Source organism: Grampus griseus (genome assembly GCF_964374135.1).
Source record: "Grampus griseus genome assembly, chromosome: 7".
In the NCBI taxonomy this organism is placed as follows: Eukaryota; Metazoa; Chordata; class Mammalia; order Artiodactyla; family Delphinidae; genus Grampus; species Grampus griseus.
Window position 1 is genome coordinate 43,746,417 of NC_139001.1, and position 26,276 is coordinate 43,772,692.

At 39.6% G+C, this 26,276-nt stretch overlaps 1 protein-coding gene across 2 annotated transcripts; it reads right to left on the bottom strand.

The window, feature by feature from the left end:
- Positions 1–845: 845 nt before the first annotated feature.
- On the bottom strand, positions 846–26,027 carry INPP1 (inositol polyphosphate-1-phosphatase). Of its 2 annotated transcripts, none has more exons than XM_082658994.1 (6): positions 25,976–26,027; positions 11,245–11,512; positions 8,611–8,671; positions 5,746–5,946; positions 3,494–3,668; positions 846–1,583 (listed from the first exon to the last, which is right to left on the bottom strand). In XM_082658994.1, exons 2-6 carry the CDS (start codon positions 11,446–11,448, stop codon positions 1,016–1,018), a joined length of 1,209 nt encoding a protein of 402 aa, XP_082515120.1. In that variant the 5' UTR covers positions 11,449–11,512; positions 25,976–26,027; the 3' UTR covers positions 846–1,015. The 2 variants fall into 2 exon arrangements, with proteins under 2 accessions (XP_082515120.1, XP_082515121.1); XM_082658995.1 differs by having other exon boundaries at positions 25,972–26,025.
- Between the last annotated feature and the right edge of the window lie 249 nt (positions 26,028–26,276).

Consider the following 26,276-nt stretch of genomic DNA (forward strand, 5'->3'; position numbering starts at 1 on the left):
AACCCTGTCACTAAATAAGTCACTGAATCTGCTGTGTGCAATGAAATACGATTAAAAAGAGTTTGATTTACTTTCATTTGTTTGTAATTGTAGAAAAACAGGCTGCTCCAGAACATATCCTTTGGCCCCCAGAGGGCGCAAGGCCGAAAGAAGTCAGAGGTGAGAGTTTAATCCGTCCAGATGGTGGCGCTACCTCCTCACCAGGGCTGCTAAACAGGATGGGAAAAGTGGTCCCACCCACCTCAGACGACTTTCAACATGGGATTCTAGTAGTCCAAGGACTGTATTTAACTCTACCTCTGGTTTTTGAAGTGCAGTAAATATGCAAAAATTAAAGAAACCTCTTTACCCTATCCCCTTCTGTCTTACCAACAGAAATGGAGTGTGTATGTGAGAGTATTAGAGAGAATTATTAGAGACAGGATTAGAGAGAACTTGAATGAGAGGGCACATGAGATTATAAATTTGAGAGAGAATATTAGAATGTGTGTGTGAGTATGAGAGGGTATGTGAGTAGGAAGGAGCCCACAGTGCTCCAGGCTTTAATTCTTCTAAGAAACATAATACTGTTGAAAGTACAGAACATGGCTAAATTCACAGTTCTAAATGTTTTGCCAAAGGCTAAAGCTGCAGAGTTTTCCTCCAGAAGGGAAACAAAGCTAAGCTCAACCCCCTCTTGGCTCTCCCTAATACTTCAGTGGCATTAACTTAACCCTTAGATGTTTAGAAGAGGTTTACTAATTGAGCAGGAATTTTTCCTGTCTTCAATATCTTATTGAAGTGTTTCAAGCAACATTAATAGCACAAAATCCACTATTAAGAATCTCGCACATTTAACTGCGGCATGAATATCAGTCATTTATTGACATTAACATTACGAACACATAATGGAAAAATGCTCCTCAAAAGAGGAAGGTGAACTTTGACTGTCGACAGGACAAAGCTGTCTTCAAAAGACAGAGAGGTGGAAACTAGGTTCACAGCTGGGTTTCGAGTCCCTGAGGATGGAGCTCGTCTATGTATGTGCATCCGCAGGCGCAAGGTGTCGGAGGAGGAGGCTCAGGAATGTCTCCAGCTGCTTCTTTGATCTGTAAGCGATCAGTCCTCCCTTGTTGGCCCACTGGTCCACTCCAGCAGCGCCTCTGTTTCCCACGTGGTACACCAACTGTGGCAAGTCAAGCCCCGAGTTGGGGTTTCTTTCCAAGCACTCTTTTAAGTCCACCATTCCCCCACCCATGGCCCTGAGGATGGCGTGGGCAGCACAAGAGTCCCACTTGAACGTGGTATCTTCTGAGAAGATGTAAATGTCCACAAGGCCGAGGACAACACAGAGGCTCTTGTAACCAGCCCCAGCTGCCCGGAATATGCGCTCTCCACACACACGTGACAGTGCGGCCTTGATGGTCTCCTTTTCACTAGTACTAATGACAGCTGAGAATGGGTGGGAGTATTCCGCCTCAGAGCTGGGGTTTTGGGTCACTTGGCTCTGCGTTTCACTGCTGTTTCTTGTAGAGACGGGAGGCAGAAATGAATGGATATTGGTCCCCATGTAAGAAAGGCCCCAGTAGCACTGTCCTTTCCACCTGTGGAAGACAACATTCAGTTTGTGGCCGTAGGTTATCCCATTCGTTTTTCATTGCTCATATGGCTTCCCAACTTGATGATATGAAAAATATATAACATAATGGGTCTCAAGGTCCTTAAGCTTAGAAATGGATACCAAGTAGCTAATTCATTTCTAAAACTTACTCCCGGGCTTCCCTGGTGGCGCGGTGGTCGAGAGTCCGCCTGCCAATGCAGGAGACATGGGTTCGTGCCCTGGTCCAGGAAGATCCCACATGCCGCAGAGCGGCTGGGCCCATGAGCCATGGCCACTGAGCCAGCGCGTCCGGAGCCTGTGCTCCGCAACGGGAGAGGCCACAACAGTGAGAGGCCCGCGTACCGCAAAAAAAAAAAAAAAGTTACTCCCTGTGCGTGTTGCTGCCTGTGCTGTTGCAGGTTAGGAATGCTTTCAGTTTTTCTGTATCATCACACCCAACTAGGACAATGCTAAAATATTTGCTCTGTTCCTGGAGGCCAGAAATCCCGCAAAGTTTCACTGCCACTTTTGCCATTTGAAGTTTAATGGGGGGAAAGATGAACAGATAAATAATCTTTTTAATCTGCAAATCTTTCACAATCCTGAAGTTTTTCTTCAGCTGGTAACGCCTTTTCATTCTCTAATTCACTAGCTCCACTTTGGTTTTAACACCAAGAAAGATGGACTCATTATTTCTGGCAACAACAAAAATAGCACCTATCATTTCTCAATGTTTAACTTACTATATATGCTGGATAGTTTATTTACAGAGATGGAAACAGGCTTAGAGAATGTAAGTGTAAGAATGTAAATCAGTGATAGAATCTGCATTCAAACCCAGGAAGTCTCACTCTAGGATCTATGCTACTAACTACTTTGTCAACCATTTCTAGGTCATGATTATGGCAGCATCCAGTCCCACTTATTTTTAACTTCTTAACGACCCTTTAAAGACAACAAACACTTTCAGTTTGGAAGAAGGCAAGGTTAGAAGAAAACTATCAAAATTCCATAGGTGTAGTTTATGACTATTAAAGAACAAACAATTCTTAGTTGCTTGAAGCAAGTCAAAGTTTAATACAAATATGTAGTTCTAAGACTTCCCTGGTGGCGCAGTGGTTAAGAATCTGCCTGCCAGTGCAGGGGACACGGGTTTGAACCCTGGTCCAGGAAGATCCCACATGCCACGGAGCAACTAAGCCTGTGCGCCACAACTACTGAGCCTGCGTACCACAACTACTGAGCCCACGTGCCACAACTACTGAGCCTGCGTGCTGCAACTACCGAAGCCTGCGCACCTAGAGGCCGCGCGCCTAGAGCCCATGCTCCGCAACAAGAGAAGCCACCGCAATGAAAGGCCCGCTCACTGCAACCAGAGAAAGCCTGCGCGCAGCAACGAAGACCCAACGCAGCCAAAAAATAATAATAAAAAACAAATAAATTTATAAAAAAATATGCAGTTCTATACAAGTGGAAAAAAATATTATCTATTTCAATAAAATACTGAAATCACAGGAGAAAAGCTGCTTCTTCTTGGCCTCTGCCATGCCCTGGAGCCCTGCAAGCATGGGCCATGGATCAGAGCAACTCTGCCCTGCACAGGAGTTCAGGGGAGCCTGAGGAGGGAGGCAGAAAAGGAAGTGATGCTGGCAGTTCTACCAGGAGAGCACCCCAGAGCCAGGTCCTAACCCTGGCTGTACCTACTCAGCTTTTCATTAGATCATTGTCACATTTTGCTGCGAGACCCAGGGCTGAGAGTAAAAAGAACGTTAATTCAAACATGCAGATTTTTAGTAGGAATACCAAATCTACTGAGTCATGGGAATGTCAGGCGGAGAGATCATCTTGACAATAAGCAAAGCTGAGGTTGTAAATTCTAAAAACCATAATATACCAAAAATTTTCATCTTTTACCTGAGGGTGTTTAGGTCTTGTGATACAAAAGGTTGGTTGATGACTCCCATCAGGGGCACCCCTGTCTGTATGTCATAGACACCAATTAAAATAGTGACACACTGAAGTCCACTGGGGAAGATTCCTTGGTTGGATTTAATGTCAGCAGAACCTTTTATATACTGATAAGTTGAATCTGAAAAATGAAGCAAATTTGTTAGGATTATTTGAAATGATTATTTAGAAGACGATGATGAATACATCTACAAACCCTGTACTATATTGTTTCTCTCTTCTAATTTGGTAACTGCTATGGTCTGAATGTTTATGTCCCCCCAAAATTCTTACCCACAAAAGTTGATGGTATTAGTAAGTGGGGCCTTTGGAAGGTACTTAAGTCCTCAGTGTGGAACCCTCATGAATGGAATTAGTGTCTTACAAAAGAGGCTACAGAGAGATCTTTAGTCTCTTCCAGAATGTGAGGACACAGTGAAAAGGTACCAGTTATGAATCAGGAAGAAGGACCTCACCTAATCATGCTGGCACCTTGAGATTGGACTTCCCAGCCTCTGGAACTGTGAGAAACAAATTTCTGTTGTTTAAAAGCTACCTAGTCCATGGCATCCTGTTATAGCAGCCCAAACTGACGAAGATAGTAACCAATCAGTTTTTACCTTTGGGTGCCACTTATATCGAATTATTTTTCGACCTCTTGTACTTCACTTTTAAGCTGCTTGTGTTTCATTTTCCCAAATATATAGTCTTGGAGAGAAAGGACACGTCTATAGTTCCTATGGCAGCTAGCACTGCACCTTGCAAATAACAAGCACTCAAATATCCATCACATGTCAAAATCATTTCAAAGCTAATAGCTCAGGATAACCAAGGGGCTTCCTTAGAGCTCTTACTAATCAGAGGACAAGCCCAAGGTGGATGGGAAAGCCTCCATCCAGGAATCTGTCAGGGGTGGAATTACCTTTTTGTTTGTTTGTTTTTGTCCCTCAAATTAGGAGGAAGGAGACAATGATGGTAGTACAAGAGGAAGAAATTGATGGGAGTCCTGAGAAAAAGAAGCCAAGTAGCTAGGTTTCTTCTTATAAGACTGTACATGCCAGCAGCTGACTGCCAACATCTAATGAGTTAATGCCCAGTTAAGGATGTGTCAGGCACAAGATCCAGAGAGCTAGCTAACAGAATCAATTCAGGGTAGAACAAGAATACAAGGTTTCTGTCCCTCAAAAACCTTAACTGAGGCTGATTTACCTTCAAGCAATAAAAGATTCTGGAAAACATTCTTAGTTTGCATATACAATCCATAGGCTGAATATTCTCTAATTCTCTGATGACTGAAGGCATTTCTATCATTATTAATGCGCTTGTAGGATGGGGAGGGTGGGGGGAGTTTGCCTGTTCAGTGTGATTGGTCACAGTTGTACTGGGTAGAATATGCCAGGAAGGTTAGGGGAAAAAGGGGGACTTTCGAAGATTAATACCTAGGGCATTATATTAATAGCATCATTGAGAGAGGCCTACACTTTTTAAACAATGAGCTATATGTTATGGTTCTACCATAATCATGGCCACAAAATTCATGGTGAGGTTTACACAGGACTCACAAACCGACTGCTAAGAGTCACATTCAGCTGTGTTTTGCTTGGCCTGTATAGTGGTTTTGATTGTTTGCTTGTTTAACTGAATTAGTAGCCAGTGGTTAAATTGTGAGATCTCACATAAAAACCTGGATTTTAATTTTTTTTAAAAAATTTGATGAGCTGGACAGTATTCCCAGATGGCAATAATCCGCTGGTGCTGAATGTTCTTAAAATGGCATGTGTGCTCAGTTAGTTATAGCTGCTATCACTTCATTCTTCTCTCATATTTAGCAGTCTGGCCCCTGAGGTCTTTCAAAAATGAGTTAATTCAGCTTTGTATATGTGCCTGTGTGTGTGTGTGGGTATGTGTGTACACACACACATATGTTATAGATACATGTGATAGATATATGTATATAACACACACCTCAGCTCTTCGTTTCTTTTTTTCTGGCTGCACCGCACGGCTTGTGGGATCTCAGTTCCCTGACAGGGATTGATCCCAGGCCACGGCAGTGAAAGTCATTTATCATTTTAAAAATTCAAAACTTTAAAAATAAAACTCCTAGGAGAGTTAAACCATACCCTCAATTTTTATTTTTCTAACCCCCCACCAAAAAAAAAAAAAAAGGGATTATTAATGAAAGCAAATAAACAAAAGCAAACACTCTCTCTACTTACCTATAGGATCCACCCAAACTCCCAAAGTGTCCTGTGGAATGTTGATCTCTATCGCATCCAGAGCTGGGTCACTAAAGACAACGTTCTGATGTACAACCTTGGCTAACGCTTCAGATGCCAACTTGTTACCATTAAGGACTTTGTTGAGAAGATCTACTGTTTCTTCCTCTGTTGGACACAGTCTCATGATAATCTTTTCCCCTAGAGTAAAGACAAACTAAAGACCATTACATCTCAAGTTTCAGGGGAGAAAGAACAACAGAGGGGTGGGAAGAAACAAAAGCTGTGAGGGCACCTCAGACTAGGTGAGGGAAATATAGCCATACCAGTGTTTCCTAACCTGGCTGATTGCCAGAATCACCCAGTGGCCTTCATAAAGTCATAGCTGCTCAGTGGTCAGTCATGCACCTAACAGTGAGGAATGAATTCCAGGTGTCAAAGGACCTACTCTCCAGAAAAATGTCCACATGGGCACGTGCACACAGTTTTTTGTATCTAGTTTAAGGGAGCTCATGGACCAGTTAAGAACCCTGAGTCCTTGATAACCAATCTTTTATATTTTTTGCCTTTTAATATACTGTGGGTCACCCTATTCACATTTGAATATGTTATTGAAAAGAATGGAGTTCTTATCAGTACAAAGAAGGGCTTCTACCTCCCTAAATTGTTTATGCTCAGTAAAGTAACATAAGATGAAGTACATTAATCTTTAAATGTGGTAAAGCTGTAGGACTCTAAATGACATACCTAGAATAGCTCTCTGTGAAACCACTGGAAATCAGCATGTAAGCAAAGCTGTTTCTGCAATTGAAATCCCAAGTTACCGAGTCCAGGTGCTTTACCATCACTTCAAAGACACTTCTTAGACCCTTGCCTAATCTGGTTTCCAGCCCCCGCAAAAGTAAGAAAAGAGGCTGGCAAAAACAGGCAAGTTAATAGCAACAGAAAGTCACAGCAATGCAGACTATAAATTTTTTAAAAATTAAGAAAACATGGCACTTTGGAGATTTTGTGGTATATAGACAAATACTCCTAGCTAACCTAGCCATTCCAAGAACAGCAAGCAGCATTTGCATCACCTGAGAACTTGTTAGAAATTCAGAACTGCAGTCCCCATCCCGGACCTACTGAGTTCTAACAAGATCCCCAGGTGATTCATGTGATCCTTAGAGTTTGGGAAGCACAGTGTGAGTCTATTACAATGATGATTCTGAAACAGCAAGAAACAGTCAATTACATGTAGTTCAATTCAATTAAATGAGACTGTTGAAGTTGGGGAATAATAATGCTAATCACCGCCACTTGCTGAGCACCTACACTAGACTCAGTAAAAGTCATGGGATCATTCAAGGGAGCAAATCATATCACATTTCTCCTTTGCTTAAAATGTGCCACTGAATACTGATCATGCTTAGAGGAAAATCCAAACTCCTTCCTTTGAACTTCCACTGTCTCACCTCACCTCATCCACCAGCCCCTCCCCTTCACCATGGTTCTCTGTTAAACCCATTCTCTACTTCAGTTCTAAGGAAAATGTACGTGGAATGCCTTTTTGCTCCTATAATTCTAGATACATAAATGAAATACTAAAATAACTGTTTATGAAGTAGTCAAACAGGATTTTAAGTGTAGGATTTCTCACTGGTTAGTCACCGGTGTTTTTTTTTAACATCCTTATTGGAGTATAATTGCTTTACAATGGTGTGTTAATTTCTGCTGTATAACAAAGTGAATCAGCTATGTGTATACATATATCCCCATATCACCTCCCTCTTAAGCCTCCCTCCCACCCTCCCTATCCCACCCCTCTAGGTGGTCACAAAGCACGGAGCTGATCTCCCTGTGCTATGCGGCTGCTTCCCACTAGCTATCTATTTTACATTTGGTAGTGTATATATGTCAATGCTACTCCCTCACTTCATCCCAGCTTACCCTTCCCCCTCTCCATGTCCTCAAGTCCATTCTCTACAACTGCGTCTTTATTCCTGTACAGGTGGCTTTTTTAATCTTAAGTTTAAATGAGATTTTTCTTTCTTCTTACTGAGTGTCATAGAATTAAGTGCATTTTAATACACTGCCCATGAAGAAGACAAATTTTTCTCCAGAGTTAATCCAGAAATTAGTTTTCTTTGTAAGCATGCCTCTAGATGTTTAACTATTTGTCACATGATCAGTGTTTAAAGTTCACTATTTTAATCTTCTACCATTAAACAAACAAAAACCCAGACAACTAAAAACAGTTTGTTTCTCTAAAAAGGATCAGCGATTTTGGTATTTTCCTCTCTATCACAAGGGAACTGGTGGTCCATCAAACGAGAATTTGGTCCACAGGAAACTAATTAAATAAGAGTTAAAACTTGGTGGTAAAAGGAACCTTTTTGGTTGTCCAACTCCCTGTACAGAGGTTCTGAGACCAGAGAAGCCATGAGGTGATTTCAGGGACAGGGCCTCCTCTACATTCTCAGCCAAGGTCTATGGACTCCCTAGGAGGTCCACAAATGGGTTTACTTGCACTTGAAATTGCCTGCAAAACTGTGTAGATGTGCATCTTTCTGGGGGCATCTATAACTTCCATCAGATTCCCAAAGGGCCAGGCAACTTTCCCAAAGGTTAAATCATACGTTATTCAAATGCTACAGATTTATATCTAGAATAATACATGTGGACTTGCTAAATAATCCTAAGATGCCACATCTCCCTATCGTAAACGGCATGATATTCTGAAGTATTGAATGAAGCTTAACATTCAAATATGTATTTACGTGAAAGGCCTCCAAACATCCATTTACTTCATGATGTAAGTTGAAAATAAAAATACCATATGATAATTAAATTATAAAAATACATTAAGACATTTATACTTACCCAAATCATTTGTAAACTCATTGGATTCTTCTCCAAAAATTTTTTTCCCCAAGCCTGGAAACTGAATGATTCAGAGTATGACAAAAATACAACAATAAAGAAAAAAAAAAAAATCCCACATTTATGTTCAATTCTGAACAGATTTTCATTTTATACTTCAAATTAAATAGCACAATTAGATCTGAAATTTACAATTCCAGAAATCAATCCAAGTATAACAAGTATGAAAAGTGAAGTCAGCTTGGTTCAGTACTTAGTTTTCTAATATTTTCCTGCTCCTTTGCCCCTTTAGAAAGTCCAAATCATGGTAGAAGTCTGGTTTCCTTATGTTCTGTTGAGTCTGCAGAAGTACTTCTAGAAACTTCATCCTTCTAGTTAAGGGCCATAGAGCTAGAATGTTTACAAAGGAGATGTTTTAACTGTTGCTCCTCAACAGGACCTAAGTAGCTTATACAAGTTAATGTTATTGACCAAGTACCTGAGATGATTACTTGAGACTGGATAGAAGGTATCAGAGGATAATATTTGATTTTGTTTTCATTTTCAGGTGTGTTTTCTGGACCTGTTGGAGGTATCATTAGCCATCAGGCTAGGAAGGTGATATAGCAAAAAAGGGGAAATATTTTATTTGCCAACAATTTATGTGCCAATATAGAATTAAAAAAAAAAAAAGCTAAATAGGAATTTTCTCTCATCTCTGTATGACCAGGAAGCTTTCAGACACATTTTGCTTCTGATTTTCTCTGCAGTAAAGATAATTTCTCTCAAAATATGTGCTGAATTATGATATGAGTATGGTTCTCAAGCAATAAAAGCAAGGAAATGCTTCAAATATTTGAGCTCAGTTATTCACAGATGGCCAGTAGCTTTAATAATGCCCACAACTACTTGTTATTTTTAACTCTTTTAAAGAACAATGCAAGTCGGGACTTCCCTGGTGGCGCAGTGGTTAAGAATCTGCCTGCCAGTGCAGGGGACATGGGTTCAAGCCCTGGTCTGGGAAGATCCCACATGCCTTGGAGCAACGAAGCCCGTGTGCCACAACTACTGAGCCTGCACTCTAGATAGAGCCCACGTGCCACAACTACTGAAGCCTGCGAGCCTAGAGCCCGTGCTCCGCAACAAGAGAAGCCACTGCAATGAGAAGCCCACGCACTGCAATGAAGAGTAGACCCCGCTCACCGCAACTAGAGAAAAGCCCGTGCACAGCAACGAAGACCCAACGCGGCCAAAAATAAATAAATTAAATTAAATTAAAAAAAAAAAGAACAATGCAAATCAACACGGGCTGGCACTGAGCCGATTCATCAATTCATCCAGGGCTGAAGCTCCAGTCTCCCACAACCTGCCTAGAAACCCTTTCTGAGGCTACAGTATAGGAGAGTCATGAAACTATTTTATACAAGCCAAAAGTGAATATCATTTATGTGTTCATAAGTCCTGGCATATACTTCATGAATGAACAACTGCCTGAACTTGTTATAATGCTCTAGGGCAAATATTAGCCCACAGAACTTAACGTTGATACATTTCTAATCCAGTTGCTCAACCATCCCTTCCACCCAGCTGTTGATCAGTAACAAAAACAAATTTGCTTCCTTTTAGTTTATTGGAGCCAGATATTATAAGACATGAAAAAGTACAGTTTGTAGATATTTCAAGGGGCCATTTATTCTCTCTTCCTGCCTGTGGTCAAGAATTCACTTAAATGATTCTAAATGATTCCTAATATTTTGAGAATTTCATAGAAACGATTCTAATATTTTGTAGGGCTTTCCGACATAAAATTCTATGCTCTCAAACCTAAAAGAAAAGAAATTATTAGATTACCATATAAAAGGCAATATAGTATTGCAAAGAGCACAGACTCGGTCAGCCTGGGTTCAAAAACCAGCCCTGCCATTCACTTGCTGTGCAACCTTAGGCAAGTTATTTAACCTCTCTGTGTCTCCCTTTTCTCATCCATTACAATGAAGTAATTGTTCTTACCTCATAAAATTGTTATGATTAAATTAATATATTTAAAGCCCTTAGAACAGTACCTGGCTCATAGTAAGCATTTATAAGTATCTGCTAATGTTATTGTTTGTTATTACTACTTATGAATATAATTTCTTTTCCCCAGTCACCTTAAAAGACCTAGAATTACAATCATTGTTAGTTTAAACAATGTTTTCCTACTCAAATAAAGGGAGACTTTAAGTCTCCAGGACTCTATGAGCCCATAACTGAGGCAACCATTAGATAAGTGATTATGTCAAAAGGTGGGACTTAATATATCAAGTTAAAAAAAAGTTATAAAGCAGTATGTTCTCATTTCTTTTGAAATAAATTGTGTGTGCCATGTACACAGACAGAAGGAAAATATTCTAACAATATTTAGCAAAACAGCTGTGGTTTTCTCTAGTGGTAGGATTAAGAGGATTCTTATTTTTCTGTATTTAAAATTTTTTTCTGCAGCACACATTTTGGTAATATTGTAGTCAAAACAAGGGGAAAAACCCAAGTTGTTTATTAGAATCCAAGGTGTTAATAATGGGGGTAGGGGTGGCGAGGAGAAAGGATGCTATTCTATAGAGGGGAAAAACCACAGGGGCAAATATTTTGCAATTACATTGGCTGGGACCTTCTTACCTTGTTCTCCATATTCTGTTTTATAACTTCCTGTACCAGTACATCAGCCAGGGTCTTGAAATCAACTGCAAACTTCTTGTTCTTTTCTCCCTCTTTCTTTTCTTCTATCAGCAGCTGGAAGAGGGCTTCCTGTTGCCTGCACGCCCGGGCAATGTTGGCAGCTTTCTCAGAGACACAGAGCAGCTCCCGGAGGATACCTGACATTTCTGAACCTGGCTTTTCAGTTGCAGCGTCTGGTGGAATCGGCACCCACCCTCCGGGCCGTCAGCTGGAAAAGTACAAGAATGTGAAAGAGAAAGCAGTTCAGAGAGTGATGTCAGGGTGCCTCGGCACTGCTAACAACCCATCTGGCAGTCAACTGGTCAGCATGGCTGAACAGCTACTATAGATCACAGTCGCATCCTCCAGGTGGAAGACTAGATATCATCTAAAAATTGAAACTTATTTTTAAAGATCAAAAGATTTATAGTCTCAAATCCATTATGCAAAGAACTGAATTCTCAGTGAAAGAATTTGAATGAGAATCTACATTATATTTACAAAACCCTAGACCAATAGGCAGGTGGATACACGAGCACAATGTTAAAGGAAAAGCCAAGTTCACATAATGACCTTCGAATGAGCACACAAGCTTAGCAACAACATTATTAAAGTAGTGCTCTTTCTTTCACCCTTTCCCCCAAAGGAAGAAGGAAGAAGGGAAAGCCCGTTTATCCCATCAGTTTGGGGGCAACTTTCTAAAGTACCAAGCACACCAGCAAGCATGTTTGTGTCCTGCAGGACTCTGGGGTCACACTGGGCTAGCAATCCAGGTGATCTCCCAACCCCAATCACCTTTTTTTTTTTTCTATTAAAAATGTCCCACTAGCTGCACTGCTCTTCTAGCAAGTTTAAATAATAAAGTGAATTCAAACATGCAACTTGTTGGGACTTGAAAAGTTCTGGCTTCTAAGAGGCATGCTACCACACCTTGACATATCTATCAGGTAATGAGGAGAGAAACATTTCTCAGTTTCAATAGTAGCTGCATTTTACTGAAGGCTTTAATAATTCCTATCTCAGTATTGTGAGAATTATTGTGAGGATTATCAGCCCTGCTTTACAGTCAAGGAAACTGAAGCTCAGAGAAGTTAAGCAACTTGTTTAGGGTTACACAAGACTAACTGGCAGGGCTCACACAGAAGCTCATGCTCTTTATGGGAACATATGTATATGTATAACTGATTCACTTTGTTATAAAGCAGAAACTAACACACCATTGTAAAGCAATTATACTCCAGTAAAGATGTAATAAATAAATAAATAAAATAGATCTATAAAATAAAATAAAATGAAATAAAAAAAGAAGTTCCTTTAATGGACTCTAGGAGGCTGAGAATTAGTACAACAATGAAGATGTCAATGCAAAGGAGTTAATTGTGAATTGTCATAGCCGTTTTGTCTTAATCAGGTCTGCTTCAAAAAATATATGCTATTTTCTTAAGATTATGGGTCAACCACCCTAAGAAAATATGTCCAACCTCAATAGTAATAAAAGGAAAGTGAATAAAAACAATGAAACATCCTACTCCACTATTAGATGGACAAAACTGGTTTTAAAGTTAATTTTCATTCTTGCAGATGTGGTGAAACAGGTGCTGATACTCTGCTAATGGGCGTGCAAACAAGTGGGTTTCCACAGGGCAATTTGAGAAAAATGTATCAAGATCCTTAGAAATGTTATTACCTTTAGCCAGTAACTCCAGTCTGGCCCTATTTTGTATTAAGTCACAGTTGTGTTAAAATATTTCCACAGAAGGATTAGTATTATTGACAGCAGCAAAAAGTTAAAAATAATCTTAAACATTGGTGCAATGTAAGATAGACTACAATGTAGTTCTTAAAATAATATTTTTGAAGAATATTTAATAGGGATATGTTAATGTTATAATATTAAATGTATATATAGTATCATAGTATGTTCCTAATTTGTGTTTATACACACATGCACTCTGTTTATATAGAGAGAGTTTGAAAGGCTAGTAGGTGATGTTTTAATGATAAACAGACGTTTAATGGTAATTATCACTAGGTACTAGAATTGTGGAGGATTTTTTTCATTATGCTTTTCTATAATTTTCAAATATTCTACAGTAAATATATACTGCTTTTCTAATAAGAAATTATATTTTAAAATATCTTGGAACAATTAAGCACAAAGGACAAGAATTCCAATTCCTGGAGATAACTGTCCAAAGTGGTACTGTAGTGACAACACAAATATCAGGTAGTAGAGATGATAGAGTTAAAAATTAAACAAAAACACCTGCCTACCTAAATGCCTTTTACCCCCAAGGATTGAATAATATGTTAAAAAAATTCACTTTGGTTGACTTAAACCTCAACATTAAGAAAAACGGTTATATTAATACAGCTGAGGCACTTTGACTTAGAAACAATTTATGGTATCTGCATGCTCTAAATTATAAGTTATATATAATGTATACACACATGGATACATACATATCAGTAGAATACAGAAGCTCCAAGTGTATAAATTCAATAACTTTGATTATTTTGATATCTTGGTACATGTTATGAGGTTATTGTAAGTAAAGGAAAAAGAATCAATGAACTAACCGTACCTAAGCAGCTTTTTATCTTAAAAGTACCATGAAGATTTTAAGGAGTCCAGTTTGAAAACTTTCTGAATTAACAATACCAGTATTGTCTATTTTACTCAACTTTGTTAAAGTCAATTTTATTTATTTATTTATTTTTTGGTAAAAGAAACACCGTACCACCACACCATTGGATAACCAAGAATCTCTCCCTATGACGCCCTCAGAACACTCAGGTGAGTTACTCACACAGGCTACAATCTCCAGGCACCACCACCACCCTTCTCACACGGAAAACTCACCAACTTAGTCCTGGTAAGTTTCTATACAGCTGCCCAGAGATCTGGAGTTTCTCACCTTTGAACCTGACCTTTAGTTCCTCAATAATGACCATTCTCACTTCACCTGAGCACAGCAACTTGCCCAATGGGGGAAAAATTAGCAGCTCTAAACTTTAGTCCTGTAATTAACAGGTGCACAGATTTTAAGAATTCATCATAACACAGTAAATCAGATTTTTCAGTTCCAAAGTTATCCCAGCACTCAACCTTAATCACCTTTTATTCTGAACCTAGAAAACACTACGGTGTCTTGTCAAGCTCCAGGTTGAACACGCAGTTTCAGTTTAGGACTAGGCTTTCTCCAGCCATCCTATAGAATCCAGAACTTCTTTAGCTCCAGGGTCCTAACCCCCTAAAAAGAAAATCTCTCACAGCTATCAACATGTACATGCAAGACTTTCTAACTAATTTGCATAGCTAGCCTGCTACTTTCTGGCTGAATGGACTATTTCCTCCAAATGAATGAGCCACGGTCCTCTGTGCTTCTCTCTGTAAGCTGCTTCCGTATCTCTTTCTCCATCTGTCCTCAATTCAATTCACTCAGCCAGGCCACAACACTCAAGGGCATAATGGACAATTTGTCCTCACTTTGAAGGACTCAACTTGAGAGAAACTGAGGGCTACATCCAATACAGAATTTCTTCGAGTTTATTAATAGCTTGTATTAACACTCATGGAAATTATCATTCAGATGATTTTTAAAAGCAAGTTTATATATGCGTTATTGGGCTTCCCTGGTGGCACAGTGGTTAAGAATCCGCCTGCCAATGCAGGGGACACGGGTTCGAGCCCTGGTCCGGGACGATCCCACATGTGGGGGAGCAACTAAGCCTGTGAGCCACAACTACTGAGCCTGCACTCTAGAGCCCATGCGCCACATCTACTGAAGCCCGTGTGCTCTAGAGCCTGTGCTCCGCAACGAGAGAAGCCACAGCAATGAGAAGCCCACGCTCGCTGCAACTAGAGAAAGCCGTGCACAGCAGTGAAGATCCAACACAGCCAAAAATAATAATAAATAAATATAAATAAATAAAATTTTTAAAAAATTTATATATGCGTTATTGACCTAAGTTGGCTTTATTTAAACATTTCAAATACTTTAAATGAAAATTATTATAGATTCATGATTAGTAAGTTATGACATTTACCATAATTTAATAGCTTTGAATATAGAAGAAATTCCTTTGGATTAGTATTTAATAGGTATTCTGGCAACCACGTGTTAGAATTACCTAAGGCGCCTATTAAAAAGACAGATTTCTGGGGCTCCATCCCAACTTAGTGAATCAGAATTGCTGGGGACAGGGTCCAGAAATCTGTAGTTTTGTCAGCCTCCTAGATGATGCTAAACACTGAGATTTAGTAGCTACTGTTCTTTAGGCTGTTCATTCATCTTTAATACTATGCTGGTAATTTCAGGGGGGCTGGCACCTGGTGGCCAGATATCTTGGTGAAACCATGTGCTAACAGTTATTCATATGCAGAGAAAAAGCCCAAGTTAAAATAATAATCGCTAACATTTATTAGGTACTTACTATATGGCAGGCATCCTTCCAAGCACTTTACATATGTTTTTACATATGTTAATTCGTTTAATTCTCACACAACCCTACGGAGAAGGTACTATTACCTCTATTTTACTGATAAAGAAACTGAGGCACAGGAGGGTAAATAATTTGCCCAAAATCACACAGCTAGGAAGTGGCTGGGACAAGATTCAAGCCCAGATGAAACAGCAGAAACCCAGTTTTATTGACTAGAGCACACTGTTAGCCAGTGCTCTAGCCAATAAAATCCTTTCATAAATTGTTAGCTGTTAACTAAGGGAAGAAATGAGCAATCACTGGATAAATAATCGCAAGAATATTATTATTATAAGGTATATTATATAGCAAAAAGGAGAGAAACACACACACCTCCCTGATAGCTGTCAGTAGTTTGATTATTAAAAAATCACTATTTGATACTCACTTTTCTTCTGCTCTCAGGAAAACCTTTCCCCTAGCTGATCCTCAGTCTCAGTGTAAACCATCTTTGCTGGATAATAAAAGCTCATCTATGTTCTACTGATATCTCTCTTAACTGGCTGTCTTGGCATGAGGGGCGGGGAGGGGGTCAGCTCATGCCGAATACCTCATTCCTCTTGTATTTGTTTGCTAGGGCTGCCATAACTAACTGCCACAGTCTGGGTGGCTTAAACAACAAATTTATTTTCTCACAGTTCTGCACACTGGAAGTCCAAGACCAAGGTGTCAGCAGGGCTGGTTTCTCCTTGGCTTGCAGACAGACTTTCCTCTGTGGACGAGGATCCGTGGGAGTCTCTTCCTCTTTTATAAAGACTCCATTCAGATTGGATTAGGGCCCACCCATATGACCTCACTTAACCTTGAACTGAGTTAAGTTAAAGGCCCTATCTCCAAATACAGTCACATTATGAGGTACTGGAGAGTTAGGGCTTCAACGTACAAATTTAGAGAGAATACAATTTAGCCCAAAGAGACCTTGCTAAACTTAGCAAATGCCAACCCAATCTATTCCTTTGTCTTCTTTTTTTCTGGCCAAACAGGGAACTGGGGTAGGGTTCTCTTTCCTGTTTATGTGGTCAATAAGTTTAATTCTGTAAGACAGTCTTTCCCACTAGGAGCTACTCACTTTAACAGCCAAATCATTAATGATCAGTGAACATTGAAATACTCTTATAAGCCTTATTTTGTGACAACCCATTTCAAGTCACATTTGAGCAGAACAGGTTTAAAGAAGTTACATTCCTCACCATCTCATACCAAATGTATATCTACATGTTTACATAAGATCGTGTCACAGTGTCAGATAGAAACAGTCTCTTTAGCTTTTAGGGAATTTTCACATCTATTAGAGAAACACTGAGTAAACTGAAGTAGGCCAATTAGAAAAAAAAAAAGCTTTTAAGACTTTTCCTGGAAGCCCAAATCTCTCTACAAAGACAAAACTCAATTTTAATTTCTGACCATCTTATCATCTCATCAGAACACCAGATATTAAAAATTATATCTGAATAATATACACATATTTCAGACGTGATAAACAGTAAAATGGGAAAGACATAGGCTTCAGAATCAGATAGACCTGGGTTGAAAACCAGGGCTCTGCCATCAACTAGCTGTGTGGCATCTGGTAATTTACCTACCCTCTCTGAGCCTCTCTCTTCATCTGTAATATGAAGATAATACAAATCTTGCAGGGACATTGTGAAGATCAAAAGAGGTATTTCTGGAAAAGTACCAAGCACAGAGCCTTGCGTATAGTAGATGACAAATGACAGCTATGACTATTAAATACAACTTCACAGAACCCACAATCACAGTCCTTACTTGAAAAATAAGAAGTTGGCAACTTTATAGGGGTCACTGAAATCTTTTCTGAAAATTTACTACTCCATTAAATCTAAAAGCCTGGAAACTACTTGTAATTCTTTGAATGACCCAGAAAAAAGTTCCTTTATGCAGGCCAGATCTGATTGCTTCAGTTTCTGGGTGTCTGGGTGGAAACTTTGGCTCCCGGAGGCTGAAGACTACTCTGGCTTCATGGTAGACCATCTACAGATGGCTCAGGAGGGTCACTATTCCGTCAAGGGGGATATTTTGTCGGGAAATTTGTGGAGATTCTAGAGCCAAGGGTGTCTGTTTTTGTGTGATGAGCCTGCTTGTACCAGAACCTGGCCATGCCCTTGTGTTGCTCACGGTGACAGAAATGTGACAACATAGATAAGGGCCCTCAACAAAACAGAACTGCTCACTAATGAATAGGCAAGTAGGTCAAAGCATTTCTGTTGACATTCATTTCTTCCTGCAGATAACCTACTACTTTTACAGAGCCCACATTTTTGCCCATTAGACAATGACTCCACCCCATCCTCACAATTCATAAACTGAATTCAGTCTGTCACTCATCCTCTGAAGACTGGCAATTTGAAATGACTGTGTGGTGGCCCTGCCTGACTGCTATTGCTGTTGGGGTCCAACTTCCATGAAATACCTGGGTGCTTTACAAGAAGTGTTTTTGGTGACCTCTCTCAAAGGGGTGCAGCTGGCCAGGACTCTCCCTAGGTGGGCACATGCTGCAGGGCTGGCCAAGGCTCTAAATTAGCTCACATTGCTATTGTAGGGGAAACAGAGACCTTGTTCCTCTTCCCCTTCCAGGTTAGGGCTGCTTTAGGGAGTAGTTTAAAGAATGGAAGCTGCCAGAAAGGATGGGGAACAGAAGTGGGCCCACACGAAGTATGTAATGGGCTCAACTGGAGTAACCAACGATGGCTAAAGTGCAACTTGCTAACAATAGCCTCCCCTGACATCCCTAGGAGACACTCATCTACCCACTTGGTTATCTAGGCCAGAAGGAAAACTGTACCACAAGCATTAACAGGCATTTACAAACACTACCTTTTAGGTCATTGGAAACTGAATTGTCCTTCCAGTGTATGAGCTTTGCTCAACTTTCAGATATTTGATCATCACACATTTCTCAGAATCCACTAAGTAGTACAGCATGGGACTGCCTGTACTTCTTTAGTGCTGTTTCACTTTGATCTCTGCGATGTTGCTGTCATCACTTCATAGTCTCTGATTAAGTTTAGCATTTTAGTGGCTGATTTCCCACCATCTGTCCATTTACTCCCATGCTCTGGGCAGATCATTAATTTGCACATGCTGTTCCCTCTGGCTGACATGCCCTTCCTCCTGCCTTATGCCTAATGTCTACTCACCTTCTCAGAATCAGTTCAAGGGCAAGAAACTTGAACAGATACTTCATAAAATAAGATGTTCAAATGGCCAATAAATATATGGAAAGATAGTGTAACTTGTTAATAATCAGGAAAATGCAACTTAAAAGTTGCAACAGGGTATCACTGCATGTCCAACCGAATAGCTAAAAGTAAAGATTGAAAATGTCAAGGTTTGATGAGGATGTAGAGCAATGAGACTCATACTGCTGGTGTGAATGAAATTGGTACAACCCTGTTGGAAAACTGTTTATAATTTGTTGAATACAAGCATAACCTATGACCTAGCAATTTCTCTTATAGACTTCTACTCAACAGAAATTCCTGCACATATACATTAAAAGACATGTACAAGAATATTTATGACCAGCATAATTTGTTGCAGTAACCTCACACTAGAAATAACCCGAGTGACCATCAACACTAAAATGAAATAAACTGTGGCATACTTGCAAAAGAAAATACTATACAGCAGTGAGAATTAATGAATTATTGCTATAGGCAGCAATGCGGATGCATCTCACAAAAACATACTGTTGAGTGAAAGAAGTCAGACACAAAAAATATACGTGGAGCAATTTAATTTAGTTGAAGTTCAAAAAAAGGCAAAACTAACCTATGGTGTTAGAAGTTGCAGTGGTGGTTACCCTTGGAGAAGGAGGGATTATTGATGGGGGTAAATGATGGGGCTTTTAGGCACTGGGAATGTTCTAGATCTGAGTGATGGTTACATGGGTGGGTTGACTTTGTGTACATTCATCAAGCTACACCCTTAGGACTTGCATACTTTTCTGTATGTATTTCTATTTAGATAGAAAGTTTTTTAAAGGGTGTGTATGTGGAGAGAGAGTTGGCTCCTCCAGGAGCCATGCCTGACCCTCCATCTTGGGTACCTGGACCATAGGAGAATGGAGGCAGGACAAATCTCTATCCCAGCTCTCCAACACACTGTACATTGGTTTGCTTATCTATGCCCTTGTCTGGCAGGAGATTTAAATGTGCATGGTTTCTTATGACTCTTAGCGCATACCTCAGGGGTGTTCAATAAATGTTGGCTTATGAATTTTCTCTTAGCTTTGTAAATATAGAATTCATCTTTGTCATATTGTTTATTATACGTGTATTTTAACAGCATTACCCAGGTGCCATTAGGCACGTGGGCCCATATTTATTTATATCGAAGTCTACATATATTCTACATTCATTTACAAAAAAAAACAAAGCTGTATCTGGATGACTAGCAACTGAACCACATTTTTGAGCACCAAATTGGAATCTGATATTATGCTCTGACATCTGGAGGTGACCTATCTTGATTAATTTTGTTGATTAAATAGCCAAAAATGGTAAGTTTAATTTGGTTTTGTTAGAGAAGACATTAAATATGGGATATGTAAATCCATCTATTTAACCTTCACATTTCTCCCTCCCTTCTTCCCATTCTTCAAACAGTGTTGACATAACATGCCCATTTCTAAGCTGATCAGTCTACCTCACCCTAGTAAGGCTACTGTTGTACCACATTAGCCCACATTTTTGCTCACTGCTGCTGCTCAAAGCAATAGACCACAAAGAAGTCCTCTATCCTCAAATGTTGTTCTGGTAGCTTGTAAATGGGAGCTTGTGCTAAAGTAGTGTCTCCCTAATTAGTAAGATCAAGAATCAATTGAAACACTCATTAAAAATACAGATTTTTAGACTTTTCCCCTGGAGATATTGATCCAGTAAATCTGGGTTGAGGACAGGCAACGTCACTCATCTAATTTTTATCTGACAATTTAAGGGAACACCAGGTGCAACAGTCAGCTCTGTCTCTCACTAGTTATTCAGGAGCAGAACAGGGAAAGCTATAGCTACTGCGCCTAAGAATAATGGCCTTGGTCGGCTAAGGGTTAACTATATTGTCTTTTTTGTAACAAAAATTAAATGCTGGAAAAAAAATGCAAGTTGACCTACATAATAAGTATTCCACATTAGCATAATACTTGCCTAAAGTATACATTTCAATGTCTTCCCAGAATGCATTTGAAAAGTATGAAAAAATATTCCATTTAGAAATACTTTTAAATTTGTTAGTGGCCCTTTTTTATCCTCTTCTCGGGAGTGAGAAACACTTTCACTAAATAGAAACTCTTTTCTATCTGCTGTCTTCCAACTATATGCTTAAACTTTTATATGCTAAGAGATATTTTTTAGCATACAACCGAGGTGTCACAAACGAAATCTGAAATCACATAGAAAATAAAAAAAATGGAAGAAGATTCAGTGTAGCTATCTTAACTGTGGGAAAGAATAAATATTTTTAAAAATACAGATTTAATGCCTAATTCAAGGCAAAAAGAAAGATGTATGGCTTGTAGAAACTTTTCCAGCAGAATATTATTTATAGCTTTGATAATTGTTAATCTTATCGTTAATTGTATTAGTCTTCAAATCCATTTTGAACGTTTCCTTTTGCATGTAACGTTTTTCAGTCATTTTATCTTTTCTTTTGAACTTTTGCAACACTTACTTTCCGTACCAACTCATTTAACACTTGCCTTTTATGGTCTACGTGGGCCACCGTGGGTGTGTGGTAGAAAGAGCCTTGTTTAGGCCACAGGGGAGCTGGTTCTTAGGCTCTGCTTGGCCTTTAACCAACCAGGTGTAAAACCCTGGCCACATGTGTAAGCTCTCAGGGACTTGTTTTCCTCATTTCTGTAAACATAAAAAAGGAAAAGAAAGAAGGGACAGAGAGGTTGGAGGGAATGATTTCTATGGTCTGTCCCAGTTCAAAACTTCTCTATTTTTTTACATCCACTTTCCATATAAAAGAGGTTGGGGGGCTCCCCTGGTGGTGCAGTGGTTGAGAGTCCACCTGCCGATGCAGGGGACATGGGTTCGTGCCCCAGTCCGGGAGGATCCCACATGCCGCGGAGCGGCTGGGCCCGTGAGCCATGGCCGTTGAGCCTGCACGTCCGGAGACTGTGCTCCGCAATGGGAGAGGCCACGACGGTGAGAGGCCCGCATTCCGCAAAAAAAAAAAAAAAAAAAAAGAGGTTGGGGACTATTATTCAGCCTTAAAAAGGAATGAGATTCCGGTACCTGCCTCAACATGGATCAACCTTGGAAACATTATGCTAAGTGAAAGAAGCCAGACTTAAAAGAACAAATATTGTATAATTCCACTTATATGGGGTACTCAGAATAGTCAAATTCATAGAGACAGAAGGTAGGACGGTGGTTACCAGGGCTGGGAGGAGGTTATGGGGAGTTATTGTTTAAAGGATCCAGAGTTTCAGTTTGGGATGATAAAAAAGCTCTGGAGATGGATAGTGGTGATGGTTGCATAACAATGGTAACGTACTTAATGCAAGTGAATTGCACACTTGGAAATGGTCAAAATGGTAAATTTTATGTCATATATATATTTTTTACTACAATTTTTTAAAGGGTAAAATACAAATAAAATTACAGGTTCAAAAAAATGTACATTTTTAAGGCTTTTGATGTTTATCATCTACCTAATTTGTTGGTTGAATGAAAAAAAAAAGTTGGGGCGGGGTCATGAAAATTAAGTTGAAAGAGGGCACTAGGCTCTTTGCCTTGTAGTTGATTTTGCACTGCAATCACGCTGGTTTTTATACTTTAGTGTGTTTATCGGCTACAGCAGTTTGGGTTAATGAACATTATTAGGTAGGCCTAAGCCCCACCCCCCCATGCCTGCCCTTGGGGCACCATTGTTCTCTCTCTAATAGGCTGTAGGTTCCCTGGGAGCAGGATACACAATTTTTCCATCTCCTCATGATACACAGTGGGAGTTCTGTAACTTAACTGACTGATTTTCATTCCATTAGAGATAAACATGTTTAAAAGGATTTTCTTGCACTAAAATTAATCTGTAAGGGATTATTCATTATGCAAATTTTAGGATGATAACTGTTAGGAAACATGATTCAAACGAGTTCTTTACAGAACTTCTTAGAAGATGGTTATTATTATTTATTTCTGCAGTGATAAATTACATGACCTAAAATATATTCTCTGAATATTATAGCAAGAAAGTAAAGGTCAGCGATCACATTGTGTATCATTTTGGCAGGCTGGGTTTATGGCAGCATATCTTTTATCATTCTACTTCCATTTTGTAGAGGTAAATGTTTATTTTTAACAGATATTGACAAATGTTGAATACAACAATACATAATACTGAATGTAACATATGCCTTCAAAGGAACATAAAGTGATAGAAAAATATTTATAGTACCTTTTACTTGAAAAGGTCTAAGTACTAAAACGATATAAATGGCTCATTAAAGCCACTTCAATATACAAATATACTCAATGCTCTTGCATTCTTGCTAATGCTGCAACCATAGATTAATGTCTAAGCTAGTTAATATTTACCTTTTTGATCTGAGTTTTCATTTCTATTTCCCCCATTCTTTGCTATTCATGAAGCTTACAATCAACCAATTTTTAAAACAGACCTTTCATGATTCCCAGATCAAACTGGGATTATATGTGGTTATATGTGATTCTTGCAAATTCTCAGGAATTAACTAGAGGGGTTTTCTAGAACTTGGAAGATAAGATCCTATTTTTAAAACTACTGATGATAAAAAAAATCTTTTTAAGTACATTAGGATTACCTTAAGCAATATTAAATAACATTTTCCTTTAGTCATTTGAATTTAATCCTGTGCAATTTGTTACAACTCTCATTTGCATCGAGGGAAACCTAACCATCATCACTCTGTAAAGAAGACAAATTTAAGTATCTATTAAAAAAGTTAGTAAATATTTACATTAATTTAAACTTGGATAATTAAGTTAAATTTTTTTTAACATTTAGTTGATTAAAAATAAAAACAAGAAAGCAAAACAACCTTTCTCCACCCCTAAAACAAAAGAAAAGAAAAAAAAAAAGCAAAATAAAAGAGAAAGAAAAGGAATGGAGAGAGAAAGAAACTGATACTTTCCATTGTGGTAATTCATCTTAATGAATTATTTTATAGATTAATACTTTATTTTGTCAATTTGTTTTTATATATAATTGACCACATTTAATGCTGAAATAAAGTTTTTTCTTTTTTAGATGGTGTTGGGTCATTTTAATAAAAGTTATAAATAAGTTACTGAAATTTGCATTCTGGTCTTCCCTGATTAGGAACACAGAAAAAGTAACAAATAAGTCTGTTACATGAAAGAGAAATGATCAGCACAATATTTTGCTGTAGATTACTATCACAGTAATCTGCACTAAAAATCCATTAATAAAATGCTCTTATAACATTAAAGGACTTGAATTAAGATTGCCTACCACAAAAAGAGACTGAACATGTAAAAATGTTTGCTGGGCTTCCCTGATGGCGCAGTGGTTGAGAATCCGCCTGCCAATGCAGGGGACATACATGGGTTTGAGCCCTGGTCTGGGAAGATCCCACACACTGCGGAGCAACTAAGCCCGTGCACCACAACTACTGAGCCTGTGCACTAGAGCCCTAGCCACAACTGCTGAGCCCACGAGCCACAACTACTGAAGCCCCTACGCCCAGAGCCCGTGCTCCGCAACAAGAGAAGCCACCGCAATGAGAAGCCAGAGCACCGCAACGAAGAGTAGCCCCCGCTCGCCACAACTAGAGAAAAGCCCATGCACAGCAACGAAGACCCAATGCAGCCACAAAAAAAAGCAGAAGTAAATATATAATGAATAACTTTATAACTTTTGTTTCACAGGCCTTATATGTCAAATAAGACATGATCTTTTTTTTTTTCAGAACTACCACAAGTATAGCTGTAATTTAAATCTATAATAAGATATTCCACATTAAATGGCATGAGTCCAAGCTGCAGTTTCCAACCAGGTGGTGATTTAGTCCAATAACTTGAAAAGAAACGGTAGCTTTCTCTATGAAAAATAAAATGTAACTTCATGCCTTTTACATAATTTCTTCATGACTAAGAACTAACTGCAAGAGTAGTATAAAAATACACAAAGCTTAAAAATAGATTCTAAATAAGAATGCAAACAAATATCTGCCTTGAAAAAATGAACTCTTCTATTTCCCCTTTTACCCCCTTCTATAACCTATTTTAAAGGTAAAAAATGAGGTCACTTAGATAATTCATTCAGTCAATAGTAGTTCGGTGGATTATTTTCATCGTTAGACTATTATCAGGCTGAGCAGGGCTGATCCTTACCAACTTCTTTGGTTTCAAAGCTAGGAATCACAGCAAAACGCAAAAAATGTTTTATTCAACATGTGGGATGCACTCAAGTGGTCTATCCACACAGTCCTTAACCCACTGTTCTTTTGAAGTGAACGCCATTCACACAGTGGTCAAACTTCTGCTTATTCAACGCCTTAAAATTTGCTTTAAAACGGAAAATCTCCAAAGTACACACCTTGATTGTTTGTGTGTATTCTTCATGAATGTACTAAATAATCTAGGGATTTTTTTCAAGCTCTTCGTGTCTAACGGTATACACGATCCGGCCAAACCCATGTTAAATATCTGCATCCCCCAGCCCCACTACTCGACTCTGGCCACACCAACTAACTCTGCACGTCTCACCAGACCGCCTTTCAAATGCAGTGAATTAAAAGCAAGGAGGCAAAGACTTTTCTAAATATAGTCCCTTCATGTTATTTTACGCTCATCTAGTAGGTCACTAGTGGCAGCCAGCAGCAATGGACACTAACAAGCATCTCTCAAAGCAAAAACCAAGGGGCGCTTGACAGCTATGCCATCTACACTTTGAACCCGGGCCACTGCTCTCGACAACTGTCAGATCAGCTTCTTCGACCTAAAAATGCTGATCGAATTTTTAAAAAAAAAGTGTTTGCCAATCTTTCTTCCCACCGTCTACTTCTTTCGGGTCGTTTCTGCGGAGCCCAGAGAGCCGCAGGACTCGAGAGCTCCTCCGCCCGGCTGGTTGCAGCAACGATGTGGGCCGGGCCGGGTGGCAGCCTCGCTGCAGCGGACAGAGGTCATCACAGGCCGGGCGGAGAGGCAACAGCCCTGCTGGCCCAGATTTACTCACCTACCTTCCGGAGAGGCGATGGGTGCGTGCTGGTCGCCCAGCCCGGGGACCCGGATCCGAGCAGGAAGGGAGGCTGTGGCGCCGAGGAGAGGGGGGCGTAAAGATAAAGAGGAAAGCGTATTACCTAAGCCGGGATGCGGAGCCCAGAAGGAGGCTGCAGCCTTTCCCTCCAGAAAACGGAAGAGGCGGGGGAGGAGGAGGAGAAAAGGCGGAGGAGGAGGTGGCCGGGCGTGGGAGGTTAACCGAGGGGCGCCGGGCGTCTGGCCGCAGGCTCAACCAGAGGGCGAGGGGCTGGGAGCAGGGCG